This window comes from Cupressus sempervirens, chromosome 3, assembly GCF_028749045.1.
Source record: "Cupressus sempervirens isolate cs-2001-9-10 chromosome 3, ASM2874904v1, whole genome shotgun sequence".
Lineage (NCBI taxonomy): Eukaryota > Viridiplantae > Streptophyta > Pinopsida > Cupressales > Cupressaceae > Cupressus > Cupressus sempervirens.
This window is the reverse complement of record NC_143120.1, coordinates 488,551,672-488,577,896: the sequence shown is the minus strand read 5'-3', so window position 1 is coordinate 488,577,896 and position 26,225 is coordinate 488,551,672. Positions and strand designations below refer to the sequence as shown.

The 26,225-nt window shown below is 37.2% G+C and overlaps 1 protein-coding gene across 1 annotated transcript in view; it reads right to left on the bottom strand.

Annotated features, from left to right (window-relative positions):
* LOC149567298 (uncharacterized) overlaps positions 1–26,225 on the bottom strand; it is a 52,466-nt gene that overhangs the window by 9,158 nt on the left and 17,083 nt on the right. The window contains exons 5-6 of the mRNA XM_089820470.1: positions 18,235–18,316; positions 18,040–18,104 (exon numbers count right to left, since the gene is read on the bottom strand). Coding sequence (XP_089676596.1) covers positions 18,040–18,104; positions 18,235–18,316 — 147 coding nt within the window. The remainder of the gene's footprint in view (positions 1–18,039; positions 18,105–18,234; positions 18,317–26,225) is intronic.

Sequence of the window (26,225 nt, the reverse complement as noted above, 5' to 3'; positions counted from 1 at the left end):
AGCATTTAAAATCTGAAGGCAATGTGAATATTTAAGTCTCAAACCAGCACTTCACTCTCACAAACCAAACAGTGGCACAAAAATTGCTGTAGGGAGTTGAAACCTGCAAATAACACTAACTGAGATAACAAACCAGCTGCCCTAAACTAATCTTTCTCTACATGCACTGCCCTACTATTCATTGGCAGGTGTTTTGTGGCTTGTTTATGTTCATTGTTGTTTCTTTTAAAAGTATTTTTTGCATTTTTTACAAAGGCCAATGAGCCACCCGATGACTTTGCCTACGTTTCTAATGACAACAAAGCCTGCCATGTTCACGTTATAAAATAAATAATAAATCAAACTTTTGTAATAGGCCGATTGATTTAATGTATCTCGGACCCATTTTTATTTTGTTTCCGTAGTTTGTGTTGCCGTCGGCTATCTTTGTAGGAAAGTTTCCCGACAGGTATTTAAGCACGACTTGTAGGTAGTCTGTAGGCATGCTTTTGGATTTTTTTCTTTGTACTGCGAATTCCTGTTGGAGTTCTCTATAAATCGTCATTTCGGAGGTGAAAGATCTTCCCTCTTTGGCTTGTGCGGTTTTGGTGGGATTCAACTCTCACCCTATTCCATTGTTGCATGTATTACTTCGCTCGGATCTTTGGTATATATTGAAGAATCGTTCGTATTCGAGTTCTAATATTGTATCTTATCTACTTATGTTGTGTAGGAATGAATATGCATTCCTTATTGTGGCTCAAACACCATTTGTGGGGCATTCTGACATTCCCATACGGCCTCTTCATCACCCATACGACCTACCATCTTTTCAATCCACCATACGTTCCTTCCATCTTTCACCTATTAGCCGTACAACACACTGTACAGCCACCTTGGCACCCTCCGCATACACTCCATCTACCAACAACCACTATACACCATCTTTTAGTCACCGTACGGCCCTCCTTTGGCCATTGTACAGCCCTCTTTCACCCGTACAACTTCCCCCTTCATCACATCGTACGGCATTCCAGACTTTTCTCCACCCTACCTCCATTCTCCCCCTCATTTCATCGTCCTCAATCTGCACCATACGGACTCATCCATACGCCACTACACCTCATTCTCTCCACTACATGGCTTACTCCAAACAGCTACCCAAATTGTACAGACCCCATTCAAGACTATATTCACAGACATTTTTCTATTAAACAATCTACTAATCACTCCATTGCTAGCTTGGAACATTACAATGCTATCAGAGCCCTTTGATCCTGCCAGCTTGTGGATAGTGAATGAGAGTTTTTGCCAAAAGAGGACACATTTCGTTGATCGAAATGGCTGCTGAACCGGAACCGACAGCTGCCGAACTCATGGCACTACTGAGAGAATTTGCTAGGAATCAGGCACAGATCACTGATACGCAGTGACTCATGGAAGAAACTCTCAAGAAGTTAGTGGACAACAAAATATTCAGAGAACAAAATGATCACAGCACGGACTCGGTGTCGATTAAATCAAACCCTCATCCAACATGCTCTCGACCAACCATGCCGACTTTTCCACCACGGACAGAGGCACAATACGGAGGGAAACAACCAACCTTCGAAGAGATGCAAGAACAACTGAGAGAAGACTGGAAGAATGCAAACCTTGAAGAAGATATATCCTACAAAGATTACGCGGATTTGAGAATGAGATATTCGGGAGGCGGAAACAGAGGATATTTTAACGATGATTTTAGAAGAAAGTTGAGTAAGGTAAATCTGTCTCCATTTGACGGATCCGGTTCCATATCTGCGCAAGCATGGGCAATGAAGGTCGATACTTACTTCCAGCGGAATCCTATGCCCGAAGAAGAAGCAATCAAATTTGCGGCACTGCACTTGGAAGGAGTTGCACACGAATGGTGGCATCATGGCTCCATCACATTAGGGCATGATCAAATAAATACTTATACAAAATTCACGGAGAGATTGGTAGAGCGATTTGATGGTAAGGATCCGGAACTCAATTTCAAATATTTGGCACAACTGAGACAAATTGGATCGATCGATCAGTTCATTGTAGAATTTCGGAAACTCTCTGTTTTGGTCACGTACTTTTTCGAAAGAAGAAGGGTAGTGCTCTTCATGGACGGACTGATAGAACCTTTGAAAGGTTGGGTAAACGGGTCCAATCCTGCCACCCTGTCAGAAGCAATCAATAAAGCATGGAGTATAGCATCACCATTGACATCATCCTCTCGAAGTTACTCACATTCTAAACCGTCAACGTTTTTGAGGGACAAACCTCTGCCCAAGAAGCTGTCGTTGGATGAAGCTACCAAACAAGAACTCCGAAGGAAGAAATTGTGTTTCAATTGCAAGGGACCTTGGGAGCCTAGCCACTGATGCCTTAGAAAGGAGAAGATCCATTACATTGAGGTCGTGCCCAATGATGAGGACGAACAGGAAGAAATGTCGGCCAAAGATAACCAACCCCACAATGACACCAACATGGCCAGTTTAAACCGTATAGAGAGAATTGCAACTCTGGTACAATGCGGAGGAACCATTCTTGGCCGGCAGCCCGAGGTGCACAGTTTTCCATGTACGGGGTATCCTTCAAGGAAAAAGGGTTACAGTGATGTTGGATAGCAGGGCCACTTTAAATTGCATAAACTCATCCTTGGTAAAGCGAAGAAATCTACCTATGGAGGCACACGCAAGCTTTCAAGTCAAAGTTGTCGGAGGGACTCGTCTACCTTACACACCTTGTTCCTCAGCTAAGTATCATGATGGCAAATCACAAGGTGACTGAGGATTTCTTCATAGTGGACCTTGTTAACATGGAAGTTATCCTAGGCATACAGTGGATGGAGACGTTTGATGAATACACTCAGAGTTTCAAAAGGATGGACTTCACTTTTGTTGTTGATGGGAAGAAGGTTGTCCTCCGCAAAATGGCAAATGAAGGATCGAAGAAAGTTTCTGCACATCGAATGGAGGCAATTTTTTGACACGATGACGTTGCATGGGTTGTGCATTGTTTGATCTCGGCAGAGCCTATTAAAGGGCATCGAACACCTCCACAGGATGATGAACTCCAAGATATTTTAAGTAGACATGATAAAGTTTTCATGGATATTCCCTTGGGCATACCACCTCATCGAGAGTTTGAACATACTATCGAATTGGAAGCAGGAGCCAAGACAGTCATAACCATGCCATACCGCCATCCCAAGAAATTCAAATATGAGATTGAAAAGACAATTCACGAATTGCTGGAGAAAGGATGGATCCGTCCTAGTTCTAGCCCATTTGTGTCATCTGTGGTATTGGTCAAAAAGGACGGGATGATGCGCATGTGTGTGGACTACTGCGTGTTGAACAAAAAAATAATAAAGAATAGATACCCCATTCCAAGGATAGATGAGTTGTTGGATGAATTCCATGGCACAGTCTATTTTTTAAAAATAGATCTCCGTTCCAAGTACCATCAGATCCGCATGAGGGAGGAAGATGTAGAGAAGACGGCCTTCTGTTGTCACTATAGACATTATGAATTTCTGGTCATGCCGTTCGGATTGACCAATGCACCTGCTACATTCCAATCATGCATGAATCGCATCTTCAACAAACAATTGCGTAAATACTTATTGGTATTCTTTGATGATCTTATTTATAGCAAGACATGGGAGGAGCACTTGAAGCATCTGAATGAAGTCCTAAGTATCATGGAGGAATAGTCTTTGCTCGCCAAGTAGTCCAAATGTGAATTTGGTATGACAGAAATATTGTACCTGGGGCATGTTGTCAATAAATACAGAGTTCAAGTGCATCAGGAGAAGATTCAGGTTGTCCTTGATTAGCCTCCCCCAAAATCACTCACGGATTTGCGAGGATTTTTCGGACTGTGCAGTTACTATAGGAGGTTCATTAAAGGATTCTCTCAGCTCAGCGCACCCTTAACATATCTGACAAAGAAGGGGTCTTTCCAGTGGAACGAAAAAGCACAACTCACCTTTGATAAGCTGAAAGAAGCCATGAGCACTTGTCCCGTACTTGCATTACCTGATTTCACTCGACCGTTCATTTTGCAATGTGACGCATCCGGAGAAGGCATTGGAGCAGTACTAATGCAAGATAGAGACCCCATCACTTATGAGAGCAAGAAGCTTATGCCAATAGAACGCCTATATTCCATCTATGACAAATAAATGTTGGCCATCGTTTATGCATTAACCAAATTCCAACAATATCCGGTAGGTGCCAAGTTTGTCGTCCATACGAATCACAACAGTTTGAGATATTTTGTGGAGCAACAGGACTTGAATGAATGGCAACAAAAATGGGTAAGCAAGGTTCAAGCTTTTGATTTTGACATTGAATATGTGAAAGGGAAGAACAATGTGGTTGCAGATGCCTTGTCCCGAAAACCCACCATCTGATCACTAGACCAGATTTCAGTTGACTGAAAGGCACATCCATTAGTGGAATATTCCAAAAACACATTTGCATGTGAAATAATGGATGGCCACACGATGATCGGTACAAAGTGGTGGATGACATCATCTACGATAAAAATCAAATATATTTGGTGCTAGAATCCAAATTGAAGCAGAAAATCTTAAAGGAAGTGCACGACTCACCCTTAGCTAGACACCCGGGTTTCCTCAAAACTTACAGAAGTCTTCGGGAGAGCTTTTCATTTAAAGGACTTAAAGGAGACATGTTGCAATATGTAAGAGAGTGTACGGTCTGCCAGCAGAACAAGTCCGAACATTCTCTACCTGCTGGGCTGCTACAACCTTTGCCAATTTCCGAACATAAGTGGGAAAGTATATCGATGGATTTCATAATAGGGCTTTCCAAGGTGAACAAAAAGGATTGTATTTTCGTGGTGGTTGAAAAATTGACAAAATATGCACATTTCTTTGCCATCCCCTCCGACCTTCAAGCCGCACAAGTTACCAATCTAGTTTTTAGAGAAGTCTTTCGTCTGCAAGGGTTACCTCGAAACATCGTCAGTGATCAGGATGGACGATTCATCAGTATCTTCTAGAAAGAACTATTTTGGATGGCAAGGACAGAATTATCGCCAAGTACAAGTTACCACCCGCAGACAGACGGACAAACAGAGATTGTAAACAAATGGCTTGAAAGCTACCTTCGGAACTACGTTTCGGCACAACAGCGAGCGTGGGTAAAATGGATCCATCTGGGGGAATATTGCTACAATACCACGGATCACATGTCCATCGAAATGGCAACATTCAAAGCTCTGTACAGGGTACGAACCCCTTTCCTTCATCGACACAGTTCTGGGTGACAGTTGCGCACCAAAGGCGAGGGACTGCTTCAAGAGGGACAAGACATTCTAAGATGCTTGAAGGAAAATCTACAGAGGGCACAAAATCAACAAAATATGTACATCGAAACACAGAATAGAGAGAAGTTTCGAGGTAGGGGATTTGGTCTATCTCCGGCTCCAGCCATATCAATAATCGTCACTAAAGTAAAAGGAAAAAGAGAAACTGAAACCTCGATTCTATGGCTCCCATCGTGTAACTTGGTGAAGTTGCCTATGAGCTAGAACTTCTGAGGGGTAGCCGTATACATAATGTCTTCCATGTCTTTTGTCTGAAGAAAGTCGTAGGGCAAAACGTCACAGTTGCTACCAACCTTCTGCCACTCAATGAAGAAGGAAAGCTTATTTTGGAACCAGCCGAGATCCTCAAAGTACGTGAGAGAACCTTACAGAACCGCACTGTGAAGGAATAATTAGTACACTGGCGACACCTACCGTTGGACAACGCGACGTGGGAGGGTGAGCACATTCTCCAACACCTGGCATTGCATTTACTTGAGGAGAAGCAAAATTTGGGACGGGAGGACTGTCATGTTCCCGTTATAAAATAAATAATAAATCAAACTTTTATAGCAGGTCGATTGATTTAATGTATCTCGGACCCATTTTTATTTTGTTTCCGTAGTTTGTGTCGCCATCAGCTATCTTTGTACACCCTCCAAAAGTTTCCCGACAACTATTTAAGCAAGGCCTATAGGTAGTCTATAGGCATGCTTTTGGATTATTTTTCTCTATACTGTGAATTCCTGTTGGAGTTCTCTATAATTCGCCATTTCGGAAGTGAAAGATCTTCTCTATTTGGCTCGTGTGGTTTCGGTGGGATTCAACCCTCACCCTATTCCCTTGTTGCATGTATTACTTCGCTCGGATCTGGCAAGTCGGAGCACCATCTTTGGTATATATTCAAGAATAGTTCGTATTCGAGTTCTAATATTGTATCTTATCTACTTGTGTTTTGTATGAACAAATTTGCATTCCTTATTGTGACTTGAACACCATTTGTGGGGCATTCAAACATTCGCACAGCCTCTTCATCACCTGTACACCCTCCAAAAGTTTCCCGACAACTATTTAAGCAAGGCCTATAGGTAGTCTATAGGCATGCTTTTGGATTATTTTTCTCTATACTGTGAATTCCTGTTGGAGTTCTCTATAATTCGCCATTTCGGAAGTGAAAGATCTTCCCTATTTGGCTCGTGTGGTTTCGGTGGGATTCAACCCTCACCCTATTCCCTTGTTGCATGTATTACTTCGCTCGGATCTGGCAAGTCGGAGCACCATCTTTGGTATATATTCAAGAATAGTTCGTATTCGAGTTCTAATATTGTATCTTATCTACTTGTGTTTTGTATGAACAAATTTGCATTCCTTATTGTGACTTGAACACCATTTGTGGGGCATTCAAACATTCGCACAGCCTCTTCATCACCTGTACGACCTACCATCTTTCCAATCCACCATACGTTCCTTCCATCTTTCACCTGTCAACCGTACAGCACACCGTACGGCCACCTTGGCACCCTCTGCATACACTTCACCTCCCAACAACCACCCTATGCCATCTTTTAGTCACCGTACGGCCCTCCTTATGCCACTGTATGGCCCTCTTTCACCCGTACGGCTTCCCCCTTCATCACATCATACAGCATTCCAGACTTCTCCACCCTACCTCCATTCGCCCCCTCATTTCACCATCCTCAATCTGCAGCGTACAGACTCATCTGTACGCCACTGCACCTCATCCTCTCCACCATACGACTTACTCTAGACAGCTACCCAAACCGTACGAACCCCATTCAAGACCATATTCACAAACATTTTTTTGTTAAACAATCTGCTAATCACTCCATTGCTATCTTGGAACATTACAACGCCCCACTGAAATGAGCTCTCTAAGTTTTTAATTTAATTTTCTTTTTTCATTTTAGTTTTTTGCTTTTTGTGTAGTTTGTAGATTCATAGAATGGAAAGTACTCTACTTTTAGCATTGGTAAAAACTGCTTCAAAACAGAGAGATGCTCACCTCTATGTAAATGTGGAATGGTTCAACTAATGCCATGGTCATTACGTTTTAGAGGGATTGGCAATCATTGCAAAGAGAAATTTAGTAGCTCGTACAATAGAATGAAAGGACATTTGTGCTTTATTTCTCAAAAAGGCATTAATATTTATACAAGGAAACCAAGAGTTAATGGGGTGCTACTTAAAACCCTTCTTCCAAACCACATTGTGACCAAATATACCAAAGAACCAAAAAAGAAGACAAAGCAATTGAGAATGCAAAAGTCTTGAGAAAAACAAAAAATATCATATATGGCTTTAGTTTCCAATCCCAATAGACCACCCACAAAGGACCATCTATTATTGTGTCATTCTTGTGTGCACCAAGCATCAGCGACAAATAAGAGGGCAAATGGGTCCTCAAAAATATCATTTCAAAATGAGGCAAGAGACATTGTCGAAGAAGACACAGCGAGATGCATCTATGCAAATGGATTATCATTTAATGTTGTTCGCTACCGTTTTGGCAAAAAATGGTGATAATAACTAATGAGGCTCCAAAGGGGTTCAAGGGTTCGAGTTATGAGAAGTTGTGCACCACTTTATTGGACAAAGAGGTGATTCATGTAGAAGATCTCATGAAGCCCATCAAGGATTCATGGATCAAAACAAGTGCGACCATTGTATCTGATGGATGGAAAGATGCAAAATTGTCATTTGGCCAATATTGTCATTTGCAGTGTCCACAAGAGGTGCAATATTCTTGAAATTTGTGGATTGTCAAGGGGAGGTGAAGGATGGTCCTTTCGTTGCAAACATTCTAATCCAAGTCATTGAGCAAGTTGGCCCTCAAAATGTTGTTCAAGTAATAATCGACAATGCCAAGAATTTTAGAGTTGTTGGGTTATTGGTTGAGGAACGCTTCAAATGCATTTTTTGAACACCTTGTGTTATGCACTCACTTAACCTAATGCTGCAAAAAAATGGCACTAAAATTCAATGGAGCAAAAAATGTATGATGTACAAGAGATCCAAATGTTCGTCACAAACAACTATATAACTCAAGTCGTATTTAAGCAATTCTCAAAATTGGAACTCTCGAAGGTAAGTTAAATTATTTAAAATTTATATATGTTTTAGAAATTTAGTCACTTTATTTATTTAACTTTCTATGTTTTTTAATTTTAATTTTAACCATGATTTTAATTTATAATTGTTTTGAATTTAAAAATAGGTTGTTGAGACCCGCTTTGCCCCAACACTATTGTTTTAAGATGCCTTGTCAAGGTTAAATAGGCATTGTCTAGAATGGTAATCGATGCTAATTGGGGCACATGTAAGCAATCCAATAGTACCAAGGCCAGCTTCCATTAAAGCACTAATACTAGATGACTCTTGTTGGGATCCTAATGTCTACGACCTAAGGTTCACTAGGCCTACACTGAGCATGATCCAATACACTAGCGTGGATAGGCCTTGCTTGGGTGAGGTATATGAAGGCATAAATTCTAAGATTGAGGATATTAGAAATATCATAAATGAGAGAGAGTAAGATCCTGAGGTAAAGTTCTTCAAGGAACTAAATATAATCATGGTGGAGAGATGGAACAAAATGACTATCCCTTTGCATCTCTTTGCCTTTGCATTGAGCCTCGGATGCTCTAATGAATCCATCCTTAGGGGGGATACCACTAGAGTGAGGTCTGAATTCATGCACCGATGATTGTGGTCTGGACACTCTTGAAGACAAGAACAATGTTGGTGCTCATAAATGGTTGACTTTCATGGGCCCATGTACCAGCAACTACAACCCATTGCCATCAAAATTTTCTCACAAGTTTTTAACTCTTAAGATTCTAATTTCTAAATTCTTGTTGATGAATTTATATTTTAAAGTTTTTATTCAAAACTCTTAACTCTTTAATTTCAAAATTCCAAGAGGGTAGATAACTTGGTCTTTGTGCGTTCAAATTTTTGGCTCACAACACAAAAATACACTGCTTACCAAAAAAAGGGAAGCAAAACATTGGATTTTGAGCCAGAGTGTGCAGAGTTAAGAGATTCAATTACCCACTTTGCTGGACTTGCCACCTGATAATGGTGATCACAGGCTACCTAGTGGTGTTGAGCTGATCCTAATATTGCTAGTATGAATGCTAGTGACACTTCTTATACTTTAATCTGCAACAGCAGAATGATGATGATCTCTTTGATGGTCTTTTATGATATTTAATCATTGATGGCTGATTAGTAATGTTGACATTCATATTGTGGTGTATTTTAGCATTTTCTTATGTCATTTGGACTAAAACATTAATATATGTGGTGGTGTATTTTGCTATGTTGCTTTAATATTAGCATAGTGATGTATGAACTTATTTGTTGCTGCATCTATATATATATAATTGTATAGACAAACCCAAAAACAGTTACAAACCCAACCCAAAAATTTTTTGGATGAATCTCAACCTACATCCATACTAGAATCCAAACCAGCAACGTAGGTAAATAACGAGAAGATGTCAAATACAATTACGGTGTATTTTCTGTGGATTTTTAGATAAAACTATAATCAAACCCTTTCAACATATCTTATAAACCAGAAGTGGTGGGAAATTATCATTCCCATGGAGATTTGATTTTCATGTTAATTACAAGAATTTGGGGATATCAAGTATCTTCTCCCGAATGGGAATGCTCTTGCAAGTCCACAATAAGGAAACATTAGTTCTAGAACTTATGATACTAATCTAAAGCTTTTAATTAAATTATAACATACAATTTATAGTACAAATAGAGTAAATGTCACTCTTTACAGTGATTGGGTTGGAGGGAAATTCTGAATTGGGTCATTTGATGTTGGATGACCAAGGGAGTGAATTTGAAAAGGAGTGGACTGCAATTAATGCAGCTGGTACAAAACAACATGAATTGTTTCCATTCCTTTGCTTTTTCCATGTATTTTGTTGTTACATGGCCTTAGATTCATTTCAAGAGGAACCATGGCTGCAACTAATCACTTTGTTATTTAAAATACCACTAATATCGGGTTCTTCATATTTGACCCGAGTACTAGTCTAGGTCCAGTCCCAGTACTGGTGCAGCATGGGTTCATCCCCAAGCACACCTAGGGAATTACCTAGGCACTGGGTTGTAGCCAGCAAGACCCCCAGGGTACCCCCACATACTCATGATTGGTGAGGCCAATAAAACAATTTATAACTTTTAAAAAGAAGGCATTTAGCATGTTTGCAACTCATTTGACAAACACAAAACAGGCACTGCATTTTTTCCCTCCAAGCTGACATTGTTTGGTTTTGAAGGTTGCTTCCTTTTTTTAAAGGTGAGGACTACAATGCAGTGAGACCTACACCAACAGGTGAGTAAACTTTATTTTTCAAGAGTTAAAAATGACTGTAAATTTTAAAAATAAAATTAAACTCGGGACATTAAAGCTGAAGTTCTAGTTCAATTGCCCAAAATGTCAAGTGTTCTTTTAACCTTCTTTTGCAACATACAACAATGATTCAATAACTCACTAGTGGTTGTGGGGGTTAGCTTTGACATTGTAGCCAATACCGGAAAAAAAATGAGAGCTCATCCCTTGAGTGAAAGCTCACTTCTGGGCTATTCCTTTACACAGAATAAAAGAAAGTCTTGGGCTTAATAAAAAAGGGTTGTCAAAGCAACAATTATTGGTTTACATTAAAAACTAAAAGGATGCCAACATGGCAAGTAAAAGATCAAAGTTTCCTGCACATTCTCTTACCAAGAGAAGCTTGCACATATCTCCTATTGGCTTATCACAACTGGTTGTCCCACATCCTTCCATGCCAGTTGCACCATTTTTTGAAGAGAATGCTCTGAATTTGCAAAAAAGAGGCCCATCAAGAATGAAGCGAGGGAGATAACAGATCAAAGCTTTTCTTGTTGCATTTATGTCAAGGTGCTTTCTTTCAACCTTGTAAGATCACCCTGTTGGTGAGATATGGTGACAACCCTTCGTAATACACCTCTTGATTATGTTAGTCTTGGATATGAAAAAGGTGTGAGCCATCTTAACATCATTGAGAGTAATCAAGGATACATAGCCCTGAATAGGTCTGTCAATTTCTAATGGATGGAAAGATTGCAAGAAATAGACCATTGATCAATGTTATAGCAATGTCCCCTAAAGTGGTAACTAAAAGATAAGAATTTCATTACCAAATGAAATTCTAAAATATAAGAATTTTATTACCAATGTCCTCACAGAATCCATTGAAATGGTGGGATTTAAATACATTGTAAGTCATAACAAACAATATTAAAATTGTAGTCACATTTTTTGGACACTTAGTCAATTTGTCCACTCACTCGATTTGATATTATAAATGATTGGCACACAAATTAAGTTGGTCAAACAAATCTACATAAAGGTTGAGAAGTTCCAAATGTTTCTAGCTAATCACCATATGTCATAAGGTATCCTCAATATCTTCAAGTTGGATTTGGTAAAGGTTTTATTTTTTGATATATTTTTCAATTTCTTATTTTTATTGTTTATTAGTGGTATCTCACATGTATTTTTTATATCATGTTAGATAGTCAAAACTTTGAATAACAAAAAGTCATCTTGAGATGACTTGTGAAGGTGCAAAAGGCCTTAAGTTTTATGGTCATTGTCAACCCATGGTATACAAGGAATCAAGCACATAGAGCCCAAAATGTAAAAGCATTGATCCCAAATGATGAATTGGAGGTTCGTGTGTAAAATGTTTTGAATTTCATTGAGACCATAATCAACATGATCCCATAAGCTGATATTAATCACTCATGCTTAGGAGAAATTAATGATGGCATGCACTCCACGGTAGACAAATTAAGAATAATAATGGAAGTCTTGCAAGGAACATGAACCAATGCAAACATTGTTCAAAATTGTAGAAAAGATTATCGTTGATTGTCTAAACAAGATGACACCCCCTCATATATCTTTACATTTTCTTTTCTGCCAAAGTACTGTAGTAAAGAGATACTTTAGGAGCCAAGGAGGGTGCCAACATATAGGAATGAGGAGGTTGATGTTGGCTACAAAGTTGCATTTGAAAAGGTAGCTAATATATCTTGATTCTTGAATGAATCATGATTAGATTTCTCTTTGAGACAACTCCAAAAAAGATGTTCATGATTGGTCGTATCTACATGGTCAAGGCTCACTTTTCCAACCTTTGGCAAATCAAATTCTCTCCCAACTACATATCTTTTTATTTTTATTTTTCTCATTTTTTAGTCAGCACTATTATGCTATAGATTTCTGATTTCTTTTACAACAATGATTTGTAGAATTATATACGAAATATAGTATGCAAACTCAACAGGATGCAAGTTCTTCAGCTGAGTGGTACTGGAGTACATGCTCCTCCATCTACTCTGTTAAGTGCAGCCATTTGGGTGCAAAGAAAGAAGAGGATTTAGTCTAGGTACACTCCAACCTTCATCTCTTGTCACATAAGACACCTGAATGAGTGTGCTGATTTAGATGCTACAATTCCATGACTTGACAAGTCTCTATAAATAAGGCCACTCTTGCATGTGACACAACTATATGGTAGTGGCACTCCAAATTGTGGTTCAAAAAATATCAAACTATATGTTGACCCAGATGCTTTTTATGAAGAATATAAAAATTATTTAACATTGATTGAAACTTTGAACTTTCATTGTGCAGTGACATTCTGAGGCATAAGTAATTTTCATTTTTGCAAATTATTAATATGAGGTATTTAAATATTCTATTTATCGGCAAATATAACTGTTATAAAAATTTATAGTTTTGAAATATATAGTATTATATGCGTGTACATATTTTTCCATATGGTATTATACTTGCGGTTTTGCATCAAATTACATTTTGACTAAATTACTGGTTTAGGTACAAGTATGCCTAACACCATTACGACATTGTTTTCCTTGGTATGGGTTACCTAAAGTAAGAGAAGAGTTATTATTGTTGATTTTTGTAAATTAGGTGTTTGCATTTTACTTGCATATTGAGTTCTATTTTAGGCGTTGAGTTCTAATTTTAGAATGTATGAGGAAGTTCAAACTTTAGTTTATTTCTCCCTAATTTTACGTAGAAATCATAACTTCTTTGTAGCAGGCATAATTCATTCAAGATATCTAATATAGAAAAGCTGCCTAAATTTAGAAAAGCAGTCTAAATAAAGGACTTTTACTGAATATAATTCCATGAATGGAGCCCATGTGTTCACAGCCTAGACATAATTGACCTGGACTATTAGTTGTTACAGATCAGACATATAAACAATTCCCATCAGTTGGGTAACACTGTCGTTCAATGCCTTAGTAAGAAAAACAAAGGCCAGCAAAAGAATTAGGCTGCACCAATTGCAAAGATCAACAAGTGTGTTGCACAGTTTGAGAATGAGTTTTCACTCATTGCTTGTCTCTTGACTTCAGTTGCCAACAATGTGTGGTATATAGATAGTGGAGAACCAAATAAGGAGGAAGATTAAGTACCACTTCATCAGAGGTTGTATGCAGAAGGGGTCAATGAAGTTGTAATACATTACTACAAACAAGTAGGTTGAAGCCATCTTGACCAAGGCTTTCATAAAGGACGGGATTGTATACTTTAGGGTAAGCTGGATGTTGTGCAGAACACCTTTTATCATAGTTTAAAAATTCGGCGAGATATCACCAGAATCGCAATATTTCGCATTAGCAGGCAGTTGGCAATTATATCGCTGCAAATATTGGCAATGATATTCCAAATAAATCACTGTGTTTTTTTCCTGAAATATCGCCAGTAAATGTCGAATAAAACGGTCAAACATCGTTGACAAAGGCATCCAAAGCTTTTATATGGTATCTCCATTTCCGCAGAGAGTCACAAACACATTTAAACTGGACCACGTTTTTAATTTAATCAATATCGAAGCATACATGAGATAAAGTTGTGATAAAGCAGTAGACATGGAGTTTTATGTAAGTAGCAATATGGGAGATGAGATTTTGATTATGACCCTAAGTTGCCATGCAATACAACAAACTAGAAAACCTTCTTATGAAGAGAGAAGTCAAGGGCAATAATAGAAGAGAAAACTGCTAATCACAAGGAATAAATTTCAAGTCTCCTGGATAAGGGTTCACCATAACGATTAAGTACTGATATATGCAGAGGTGTATGCCTTAACAAATGTTTTATAACTCACAATATATTGGCACGGTGCTCAAATATATCAGAAAGCTGAATTGTGAAGTTTGTTCACTGTGTGATATAGGCAAAACTCCCCAAGCTTTCTAATGTATTTTTCCCTTAAAACAAATAATGATAGAAACAACATGGAATATTTTAACAATTAAATAAAATATATTGCAGAGTAAAGTAGTAAAAGAACCCTTTTTCTTTACTTGCATTAATGTCGCATGATAACAATACAGTTGCTAAAGTTTTACATAATTACTTCTCATAACACACTGAGATCTGCAGTTTAGCATTCCCCCAGGTTGATCTATGAATCTGAATCAGCTGATTTAATAATACTGAATGCTAAACAGGATACTTGCAAAACTTGATTTTTATTGAACAGCTATCCAAAGAAAATAGGACATTGTTAGTCATTGAAGAGTCATTTCAATTACTAACCATAGATTAAAATATCGCATACTTCTCTGTGATAAGTAAACTTATCATGGGAAGTTTTAGTTTATGGCAAAGATAAACTACATAATTTTATCTTGGATTTATATTGCCGAGATTTTGCAAACTTATTGCCAAAATAAATGAACTTATAGCCAAAATATCCGCTATTTTCAGCCAAAATATTGGCCGCGGACAGCTAATATTGATAATGACCCAAAAAAGCAATCATTTCCCATTTTCTTGCTTGCGAACTGGTGTTTGGGAGAGGAAAAAGGGGTTTGGAGGAGAGAAAATGTAATTTGCAGCATTATAGAGAAATTTGTTTGGATTTGAAGTGGATTTGAAGAAATTTTTCAAGCAAATTCATGGGAAGTTTTAATTTAGGGCGAAGATAAACTACGTAATTTTATTTTGTATTTATATTGTCGAGATTTTGCAAACTTATTGCCAAAATAAATGAACTTATAGCCAAAATATCCACTACATTCAGCCAAAATATTGGCTGCAGACTGTTAATATTGACTAACGAGCCAAAAAAAGCACTCATTTCCCATTTTCTTGCTTGCAAACTGGTGTTTGGGAGAGGAAAAAGGGGTTTGGAGGAGAGAAACTGTAATTTGCAGCATTTTAGAGAAATTTGTTTCGATTTGAAGTTGATTTGAAGAAATTTTTCAAGCAAATTCAGATTCACAACTTCCTGATATTTTCCTGATGATTTGTTAATTTATCAATTATCTCCTATATTTTCCCAATATTATTTTTTTGCCCTTGGTGATAAGTTGCCAATTACGATATTTTGAACCATGGTTTCAGCTATGATTGATTGTCTTATACTTTAGAAAACAATGCAGTACTATTGAATTCCTGCATTTTATGTTTAGTAACTTGATCAGAGAAATTTGTTTGGATTTGATGTGGATTCGAAGACATATTTCAAGCAAATTCAGATTCACAAGTTCCTGATATATTCCTGATGAGTTGTTAATTTATCAATTATCTCCTATATTTTCCCAAAATTATTTTTTGCCCTTCGTGATAAGTTGCCAATAACGATATTTCGAACCATGGTTTCAGCTATGATTGATTGTCTTATACTTCTCAGTGTTTAGTCAACATTGCGGTACTCTTGAATTCCTGCATTTTATGTTTAGTAACTTGATCACATAAATGGCAAATTGCACCTTAATTTAGTCTACACATCTTTTTCCTGGTCAGTATTCTACACCTTAATTGTCATGAATGTTCGTCCTTAGGCTCTTCGGCACTTATTTTTTGGATCATCACAACTTTTTACCTTCATGTCATCTTGAGATCAATTCACTAGCACCACTTTAGAGGATGTTTCTATAGTTCTCCTCCATTAGTGAGCTCACTTTCAGTGGGCTAGTCACTTTGCTTGATGAAATTTCTTCCTCTGTACAGTGAAACTTAACATGAACCTTATCTTATCTTCACAATAATTTATTTGAAATGCTAATAAAGTGATAGAAAACTAAAAATTGAGAATTGAGAATATTCATAATACTTAACAGAAGTCAAACAATGAAATCGCTATATCAGTAATTAACAACTGTATTATTTATGAAGATATTGCTATGCACACAGATACATTCATACTCATCTGACATCTGTTTCATAACATGCTGAGCATGTTGTCATTGATGTCAAAGGTTGACGATCAAGGTCATATGAATTTAAGAGAATAACTCTCGTAATAGAAAATTGGATATGAGCTGCTTGAGCTGTCTACCTCAGTTGCTGTCATGTGCCAAGTCAGCTGCTTACTCAGATTGCCATGTCACTGTTGATATAATAAATACTGTGGGACCCATCTTTATGCGAATTGATTTTCGTAAAGGACTGACTTCCTAATGCTGGGTGTTTCAAAATTCCATCGCATTATTATACTCTTGAATGGATTCAGAATTGATTATTTAATAATCATTTTTTTAGAAGTAAAATCATTTACTTATTGGCAACAGTTTGATTTGTCTTTATTCCTGACAGTCAGAGCTTACTGTTTGGCACGTATGAGAATGCTTTGTATTAAAAAATGGAGTGTCATGTATAAAGAATGTATTTGAGACAGCGTTGACCTTGTCTGGGCTTCTGTGTTGAATATTTCTTATTTTTAGAATGGGTTGTGATAAAGTGTAATGACGGAAAAAACATGTGTATTGGTGGGAATATACATTGCTACAAATTCCGGAAATATTACTCTTTATTTCTGCTATCATGGGCCATGCACTATTTAGTCAAGGGTGAATGTGTTGTTATTTTATAAAGAGAGCCATATCAGTTCTTGGAGCATGCGTGAGGAGCTTGAGATTTGGCTAACTATGATTCTTCTTATCATGTGTGTACTGAGTGAGTATCCATTTGGGTACAAGTCTTCTATATACCCGGCTCTTGGAGAATATAGCTGCTGTTTTATTCCTGTGAATGAGTCGAGTCAAGCATATGATGTAGTAAGAGCAGATATACAGAGATAAGAAGTTCATTGCAGACTGGGAGGTGAAAATATACATTAAAGGAGACATGAATAAGCTGTGTGATAGATATTATTTGATGTTGTGCATTTCATTGCAGTTGAGATGTTGTCATTGAAGATGATATTTGCAATGCAGCATTCATTTTTCTGTTATTGCTGATAAAAAAGGGGTGTTATTTAAAATGCTGAGAATGTTCTGAAAAGTGCTATTAAAGTTCTGCATTTGGGTTGGTGCTCACATTTGTATTCTGGGTTGTTGGTGCCCATTTTTCATTCTGGTTAATAAAAAGCTATTGTATGCCATGATTTTTTACCCATAAGGGTTTTGCGTGAATAAATTAATGTATGCATCTTTATGCTTACTCTCTTTAGTCTTTAATAATTTATGTTGTTTAATGTGCATTCAAGAGTTTTTAACGGTTCTGAAATACTGATTCACCTGCGCACCCCCACCCCCACCCCACCCCACCGCTCGTCCTATTCATAACATGCATAACTTTAGATTGAAACACCAATAATGATGTTTTCATGATGAGAAGGGTATGAAAATACCATTATTACTTACTCTTTGACCGTTCTTCAAGTAGATCACTCTGGCACTCAGCATTCTGATGCTCAAGTATTCTTACTCTGCACAGGAATCATGTGTCATGAGGAATCGCAATTGGAACAAAGAAGTAGAACATTATTACAGTTAGAAAGATAAATATAGTGCTATCTGGATAAACAACCATGTAATCTTAAATAACACAGAATATACCTGTTCAAAGCCACAGACTCATCGGCCTCTGAACGTAGCCGACTGTTATCATTTCTAAGGTGTTCAAGCAATGCCTCTGCAGCTGCATAACAGAATTCAGTGTCAAACTCCAGTTCTGTACAGCATCAGTAATGCTTGTAAACCGAAGTTGCCAATGCAGATGCGGATGTGAGAATCAGGTGCACAGATGCATGAATTTTTTCAGGGGATTTTGGATGCATTTAAGTATACGTACACACACACACACACACATACTGTCGATGTTTGTATGTACATGAAATATACAGATAAATCATTCCATGGTACGATACCTCGCCATTGATGAAGATTCAAGAGATTTCATATTTGATAGTTCAACTTCAAACTTCACAAACACAAATATACAAATTTAAATAAGTTCAATAACTATTTACTAAATTGAAAATTACTCATGTTCAAGATTCCAGTGCAATTTGAATTACAAAATTAAAACTTAGTTCATGATTCAATGTTGATCAATCAAGAATGCCCAGGAAGTGTTTCCTATGTGCATCCATAGGGCACCTAAAGAGCATCCAGCTTCCGAATGCATCAGCATCTGCTTCCAGCCTTGGGTGTCACGCAGCGGTAAGATAATCTTAGACTAATAATTCTTGAGATGCAAACTGACTAATAAAACTAATCCATAAATAGCATGTATCATTTTCTGTGGCATGGATAAAACGACATGATATTTAGTGAAAATGCCATGAAAATTCCTCCAGTGAACTAGTCAACCAACAAACAATATACATGCATCTGAAATGCCTGAAGCTAAGTAAACAACAATCATTCTTAGTTTGTAAGTACTAAATCGTATGCATAGGGCACCCAAAGAGCATCCAGCTTCCGAATGCATCAGCATCTGCTTCTAGCCTTGGATGCCATGCACCGGTAAGGTAATCTTAGACTAATAATTCTTGAGATGCAAACTGAATAATAAAACTGATCCATAAATAGCATGTATCATTTTCTGTGGCATGGATAAAACGACATGATATTTAGTGAAAATTCTGCGACTGAACTAGTCAACCAACAAACAATATACATGCATCTGAAATGCTTGAAGCTAAGTAAACAACAATCATTCTTAGTTTGTAAGTACTAAATCATGTCTTCCCTATATATACAATTGTCATTTCAAAGATTGCAGACACTATAAAAGCAGCCGAAACAATCCAGGAGGAAGCTCAACTTCGGAGGTTAGGTGCCCCATTGTCTCACAAGCCAGGCCACTTAAGAAGGTTTATGTTTCCTTTGCTCCTCTTAAGAGGTTACGTGCACGTTCTGTATTTCATGGTATTTGTTATGTGTGTAAGAATCACGAGTAGAGACATTTTCTTGGATGGAACTTTCCACTTGTCTAATTGCAAATCTAGTTTTATATTCTGTATTTCATTGTCTTGCAATTATAAATCTATGTTATAATTCCACTCGCATTATTGTAAACATGTATTCACCTAAACTAAACATTGAACTCTGTACTTCAGTGTTGATAAAAAATGATCCATGAATCTGAAATCCTGTTTTCAAGGCACTGAATAACAGACTATTTTTCTATACTTCTTTTTGCTGATTGGAAAGGCTTGCTCGTTTAATCAATCAAGTTACATATACACACTAGTTACAAACTACCAATTACTGATCAAACTTGAAATGGATTATGCAGCAACGAAGTGGAAAAGCTACCTCTGCAGAAGATGCTCAACGAATGGTTGAAGAAAGTCGTCAAAAATCAAGCCATCATTTCGTAGCTTTATGATGCACACCACAAGCATTGCTTTGAAGTTGGGACATATTGACTGCATTTATAAACTTATTGAAGGACAAGCAAGGCCATAATATGCAGATCTTGTGTATCTTGTGTTACATCCCAAATCTTGACCTAATTTTAAATTTATTCATAGCTGTTAGACTAAACGAATTTTTCTTTCATAATCATGTGAAGTAGGTATATATTTATATCCGTTGTATTAATTGTTTAATGAAGATGGTCGTTATCCATTATTTGTCATGCGATGTTTAGCAGTTGCTTGATTTGGAATTATGGTTAATAATTTTTTTTTTAAAATTGTTAATATGAAAATTATTATGGAACTCGTTATTATCATGGAAATATTGTATGGGTGATTGCAAGAGAAGATGAAGGGGGGAAGCATTGCTAAATAGGATCAACGGAATGGGATACTGGCTTTTAGTCCAATCATTAGGTTGAACTTCAAGGCACAATTGAAGGACTCGCATGAGCTATTAAGTAAACATTTTAAAACATAAATTAATTTAATTAAAATATAATACATACCTCAAAGGTTTTGATTGATCTTTCCACCACATCATTATAATAAATACCTATGTACGTACACATAGATATAAGAATAAAGTGGCACCATAATATTATTATTTCCTTTATAATAGTATGATGCCACCTCATAAGTATATTTACGTGCATGTAAATAGAATAAACCATAATTACTTTCGATTTATACCCTTCAAATCTTTTTCCATCTTTTTGTTCTTTTTCTTACTTGAAACCGATTGAAACAGTTGGCATATTTATTTGGTGTCTAAGAGCCAAGACACTTCTATTTATGTTATGGCTTCTTAGAAGCCAAAGAGACATTATTATCTCTTTTTTATTAAAAAGTCGAGGGAGGCAGAAGACATCCATATTTTCAAGCACCCGACTTCCATTCTCAAGAACCCGACTTCTTTATATTACTGACCGTGTTTACCATGGCACCTGATAGCTCTATCAACTAGTAACCATTGAATTGTCTTCCATCCACGATTTCTGGTTATTCAGAAGTTCTGCTGAAATCATGAGCAACATTCATACTGGAAACTGGCATTCAAGATCTTTTCTAAGGTGGGTTGTTGAGCATCTAGCAAGACTCCATTCTTTCCTTCAGATTATACCAAGTTATGTGATTAACCAAAAATCCAACACATTGCATTATAATTTCTTACCAGTTGCTACAGCATTCCAATTTATATAGCAATAGGCTACAGCTTTTATCATGATGCAAATTCTCTTGCTTAATATCATAAAGTTAGACCTTCTCTAAGTTAGAGTTGTTTATGGCAAATAAAAGCCAACTAACCATGTTATGAAATCATGATTTATTATGCCATTGGAGATTAGAATTCAAATGATATTTTCTGCAAGTTTTAAAGAACACATTCTTCAAATGAAAGATTGTGATAAGCCGGAACATATATTATTCATGAATCAGTTGAGAATCAACGGACAGAGCCGATTGCTTTGAGATCCGAGCACCTAGGACTCACCGGCTATATAGCCATGGAAAAGGTGAAGAAGTGAGATGGAATTTGCATTGACATAGAAATAAAAGTTAGATATGATGAAATAAAACTAAAATAATTTTATTTAATAGCTCATGCTCATCCCCATTATTGTTCCCCTGTTGTCAAGTCGAATGGTGGTGATCGGGTCAATGAACCCATCAGAAAACCTTGGCCAAGGTCATTTAAAGGCATGTTTGCCATCTATGATCACTTGATGTCAATGGAGCCAATTATTCAAACATGTCCGTCCATAACTATGCGGACATTCTGGACACTGGAATGCTCAGGTGGCTGGACTAAAAGTATTTCAAGCTTGATTTCGGGGTAGGGAGGGACTTTCTAATTCAATAGATTGTGTAGGGATAAGTATGGTCCGAGGTTGGGAGGTTAAGGCTAAGTCAATGCTTTTCCTCTTACTAAAAGTCGAGGCTTGCACAACCAACTAAGACTCACCGGATATTACTTTTATGTTCTTCTTTTCATGTTAAGCATTTACTTTACTTGTTTATAGGGAAAGATAGTTAATCATTATTTTAATTATTTAAGTTGATCATTAACATAGTTATTTTCAGTTAATCATTATTATAGTTGATCATTGATACAATTATTTCAATTAATCATTATTATAGTTGATCATTGATACAGTTATTTCAATCCATCGTTACTTTAATTACTTTAGTTGATCATTGATATAGTTATTTTCAGTTAATCGTTATTACAGTCATTACAGTTGATCATTGTTTCAGTTGATCACTGTTATAGTTATTTCAGTTGAGCATGGTTATTTCAATTAATCGTTGGTAGTTAAAAGCAGTTAATGTCTCATGAAAAGGAATTCAGTTGGGGAAAACTCTTTATCGATCATTTTTATTTTGTTATGAAAAACCCTTTTGTTACACCTTGGCAGACTGAGGGAAGTTAGAGATGACTCGAGTGGAGCCAAAGAAAGAGCCTTTAATCAAGGGAACCAAACAATATTGCATCGTATCAACAAGCATGCGGTCAAGAAAAAATGCCAGCTGACCCCAAAGAGTGGGCAAATGTCAATGGAGGAGATGCCAGACAACCACTCCAAACACTAATAAAGACAGCAAAGGAACTCCAAGGAGAGGGCAGCAGCATTCAATCAAAACAGGAAGAGGAAGTAGCAATTTACAACTCCATATGATCTAGGGAGAATGTAAATTAGCATCTGCAAAGAGAACAACATTCCATTGATGGAGTAGAAACCACAACTTAGTATCCAAGGAAGAAAGTGAAAAACTACAAACATGATGCAACTCTCCAATGTTGGAAGGATAGCACATCACCCATTCCATGATCCTTCAGCAAAGAACAATGAAGGAACCAAAGGAATGATTGTGAAAGAATCTCTGCATGTCTGAACACTTGGAAACCCAAATGATAAAGAAAACAAGCATAAAGGCGAAACAAGAAAGCATGCAGAAAAGAGAAAAACTCATTTATTATTTGAGAATACAAAGGAAAGGATCATTTATTTCACCATTGCTGGAATCTTCATCTATATCTGCCATGTAGAAAGTGTATAATAGTTGTGATCTTTGTTGGAATGAAATAAGAAAACGTCAAACTTTGTCCCAAAAGCATTGTAGCCATTGGAAGAATTGATTGACACAAGGATGCAAAGTATTAAATAATCCATCCAATGAAGGAAATAGTATCCAAGTAGATGCAAAGAGAAGTAGTGTATACATCTTCAATACACAAAACAGCAATAAAAAGAAAAGGCAAAGTTCTCCAATGATAGAGTAATATAGAGGAACATATTTCAAATTTAGCTTTCTCAAGCACAGCAACTCCACAATAAATTTGATTGAACATGTTCAAGGAATATTCCAAGAACCAACTAGTTTTTCTCCAACCAGAGGCTTTTTGGGTCCCACTCATTAGACACAAGCAATAAGAAGGTGGCAAAGGAAAGGAAATTCCACTTGTTAATCAAACCAAAGTAGGGAAAAGGCATGAAGTATTTCAGCTGTTCACCCATGGGCCCTCTCATGTAGCTTAAGACAATCATGAATGAACATATTGTTTCCTATATTACAGGTTGCAGCAGGAACACTTGGTGTTCCACACAAACAAAAAGCAACAAAGCAAGATTAAAAAGCATAACAAGAAGGTGCAAGAAGATACGCTTGGAAACAACCCAAGCTGATAAACCCATCAAGCTGACCAGATTAGAATATAAGCCAAGCCCGTAAGATAATTAAAGATAAATTGCTGAAGGATGTAACAAACTTCACTAAAGCAATATAGATTAAACGCTAAGGCAAGATAAAAGGAAAGAAACTGAAGGAGTTTCACTGGCTAGTCAGTCCATGAATAAACATATTGTTTCCTATATTACAGGTTGCAACAGGAACACTTGGTGTTACATACAAGCAACAAAGCAAGATGAAAAAGCAAATTGGCCTCACCTTAGTTAAGGACAAAAGCAACTCAGGCCATTCAAAGATTTGTGTAGTGTGGTAAGTTAGACCCCATTAAATCTTCATTGTATAATGCTTAGCCAAAAACCAAAACTCCACATAAGCCTCTCCCCTGTCCCTCCATTTGCTTTGTCACTTTCCTGTCCAAATTCTTAACATAACCTGTTTCCCTCAAAATGTGTGTACACCGCAGAGACATCCACATGGTGTGCATTCACCCCGTAAATCTATAGACACGGAGGTGGCCATTGAGATGTTACAACTGTTGTTTCTGCAGTATAATGCCTCTTACCACTGCCCACTGATGTCGGTAATCTTGGGACTTGCTTAAAACTTCACAATTTTCCTTAATTTGGGTCACTTCTTGTATTTTGGGTCTCTCTTCTTAGTGATTCATGGATTTTGGCAATCTCCTCCATCATCTTGGGCAACTTTCAGAGCGTCTTGGCACTCTCACATTGCAGCTCCACCACCTTTATCACTATCTCACAATCCCATCAAGCTTCGGCTTAGTTTTTTCAAAGGAGAATTCACTCACCTCATCTCATCTGGTTTGAGCATATCGTGCTGTCTTAATTGTATTCTTGTTGTTTTGTTAATTGTCATTTATTAGTTACAGTCTATTGGTTATTTATAACTAAAATTATCTGTCTATCTATCTGTCTGTTGTGGAGGTGGAAACACCAAAATAGGGACTTGACTAAGGCAGGTCTCCAAGCAATCCCAACATTTTTCCCTTTTGTTTGTGTACAAGTTCTAAAGGAGGAAGAGTGAGAGATCTTGCAATTCTTCTACCTCCCATCTATAAGCTTTCCTGTCTCCTTGTTTTCCCCCATAATAGACATTTTAGTAGCTTACTTATACTTTTTGTCTCCTACTCTTAGTCAAGTTGTACTCTCTATTTATTTAATTTGTCTTGTACTTTACCTGTTTCAGTTTAAGTACCCAATCCATACAGGACATATGTCTGTTGCATTGTTAACCTGTATCTGCTTTGTAGTCCTAGACTTGGGCTGGTGTCCAGGACAGTGAGCTTGGAGAGCTGGGAAGTTAATCTTGACAGTTTGCTTCCCTACTTGCAATAGTTACAATATTTATATTTGTTAGTTCGGTCATTTTAGTCTCCTTATTTCATCTTTCATTCCTCTAGCCTTAAAGTTAGTTATCTCAATAATCTTCAGTTTATGTAACCAATCCATACAGGACATATGTCTGTTGTGTTGTTAAACTGTATCTGCTTTGTAGTCCTAGACTTGCACTGGCATCCAGGACAGTGAGCTCGGAGAGCTGGGAAGTTAGTCTTGACAGTTTTCTTTTCTATTTGCAATAGTTCCAATGTTTATGTTTGTTAGTTCGGTCATCTTAGTCTCCTTATTTCATCTTGCATTCCTCCAGCCTTAAAGTTTACTTTAATCAATACTATTCTTGATCACCCTATCTCACCAGAGTGTGAATTCCCTTCCCCACATTTTGGTGAACCTGACATAAACTAGTTCTTCTATATTGTCTCCCCCTCCATCAAGTGATAAGCCCATTTGTCAATATGCTGAACGGCACTCCCATGTCACCACCCAATCAAAGGATGAGCAATATTGAGATATTGCTTACCCCTTTTATAGAGGAGAGCCTTCTCCCTCTAGTTGCAACAAGAAGACTTAGTGATTACATGCAAAAAAAAGCAACCAAAGCAAGAGGAAAAAGAACAACAAGGTGCAAGAAAAACAACTAAGCTTGGAAACAACCCAAGCTGATAAACCCTTCAAGATAACCAGATTGGAATGTTGATTTTTTTATGCAGATCTTGTTGCATACAACAATATGAAGACCCCACAGCTAGTCTGGAATGAAAGCTAAGTCACTAAGATAGTTGAAGAGAAATTATCGGAGGATGTAACAAACTTCACTTGACCAATATAGATTAAACTATAAGACATGAAAAAAAGGAAAGGTAAGGAAGGAATTTGAACGTTCATCCATAGGCACTCATATGTAGCTTATGACACTTACAACTGAAAAAATGTTTTCTGGACTACAAATTGCACAAGTAATATCACATACAATCAAAGATGCATGAGGAAAAGAGCAACAAGAAGGCACAAAAGAAAATTTAAGCTTAGAAACAACCAAGGTCTTAAAAACCACCAGGAATATTGATTATCGTTGATATGATAGTGCATGCACAAAATACAAGAGGACCAGAACCAAGCCCCCTAAAAG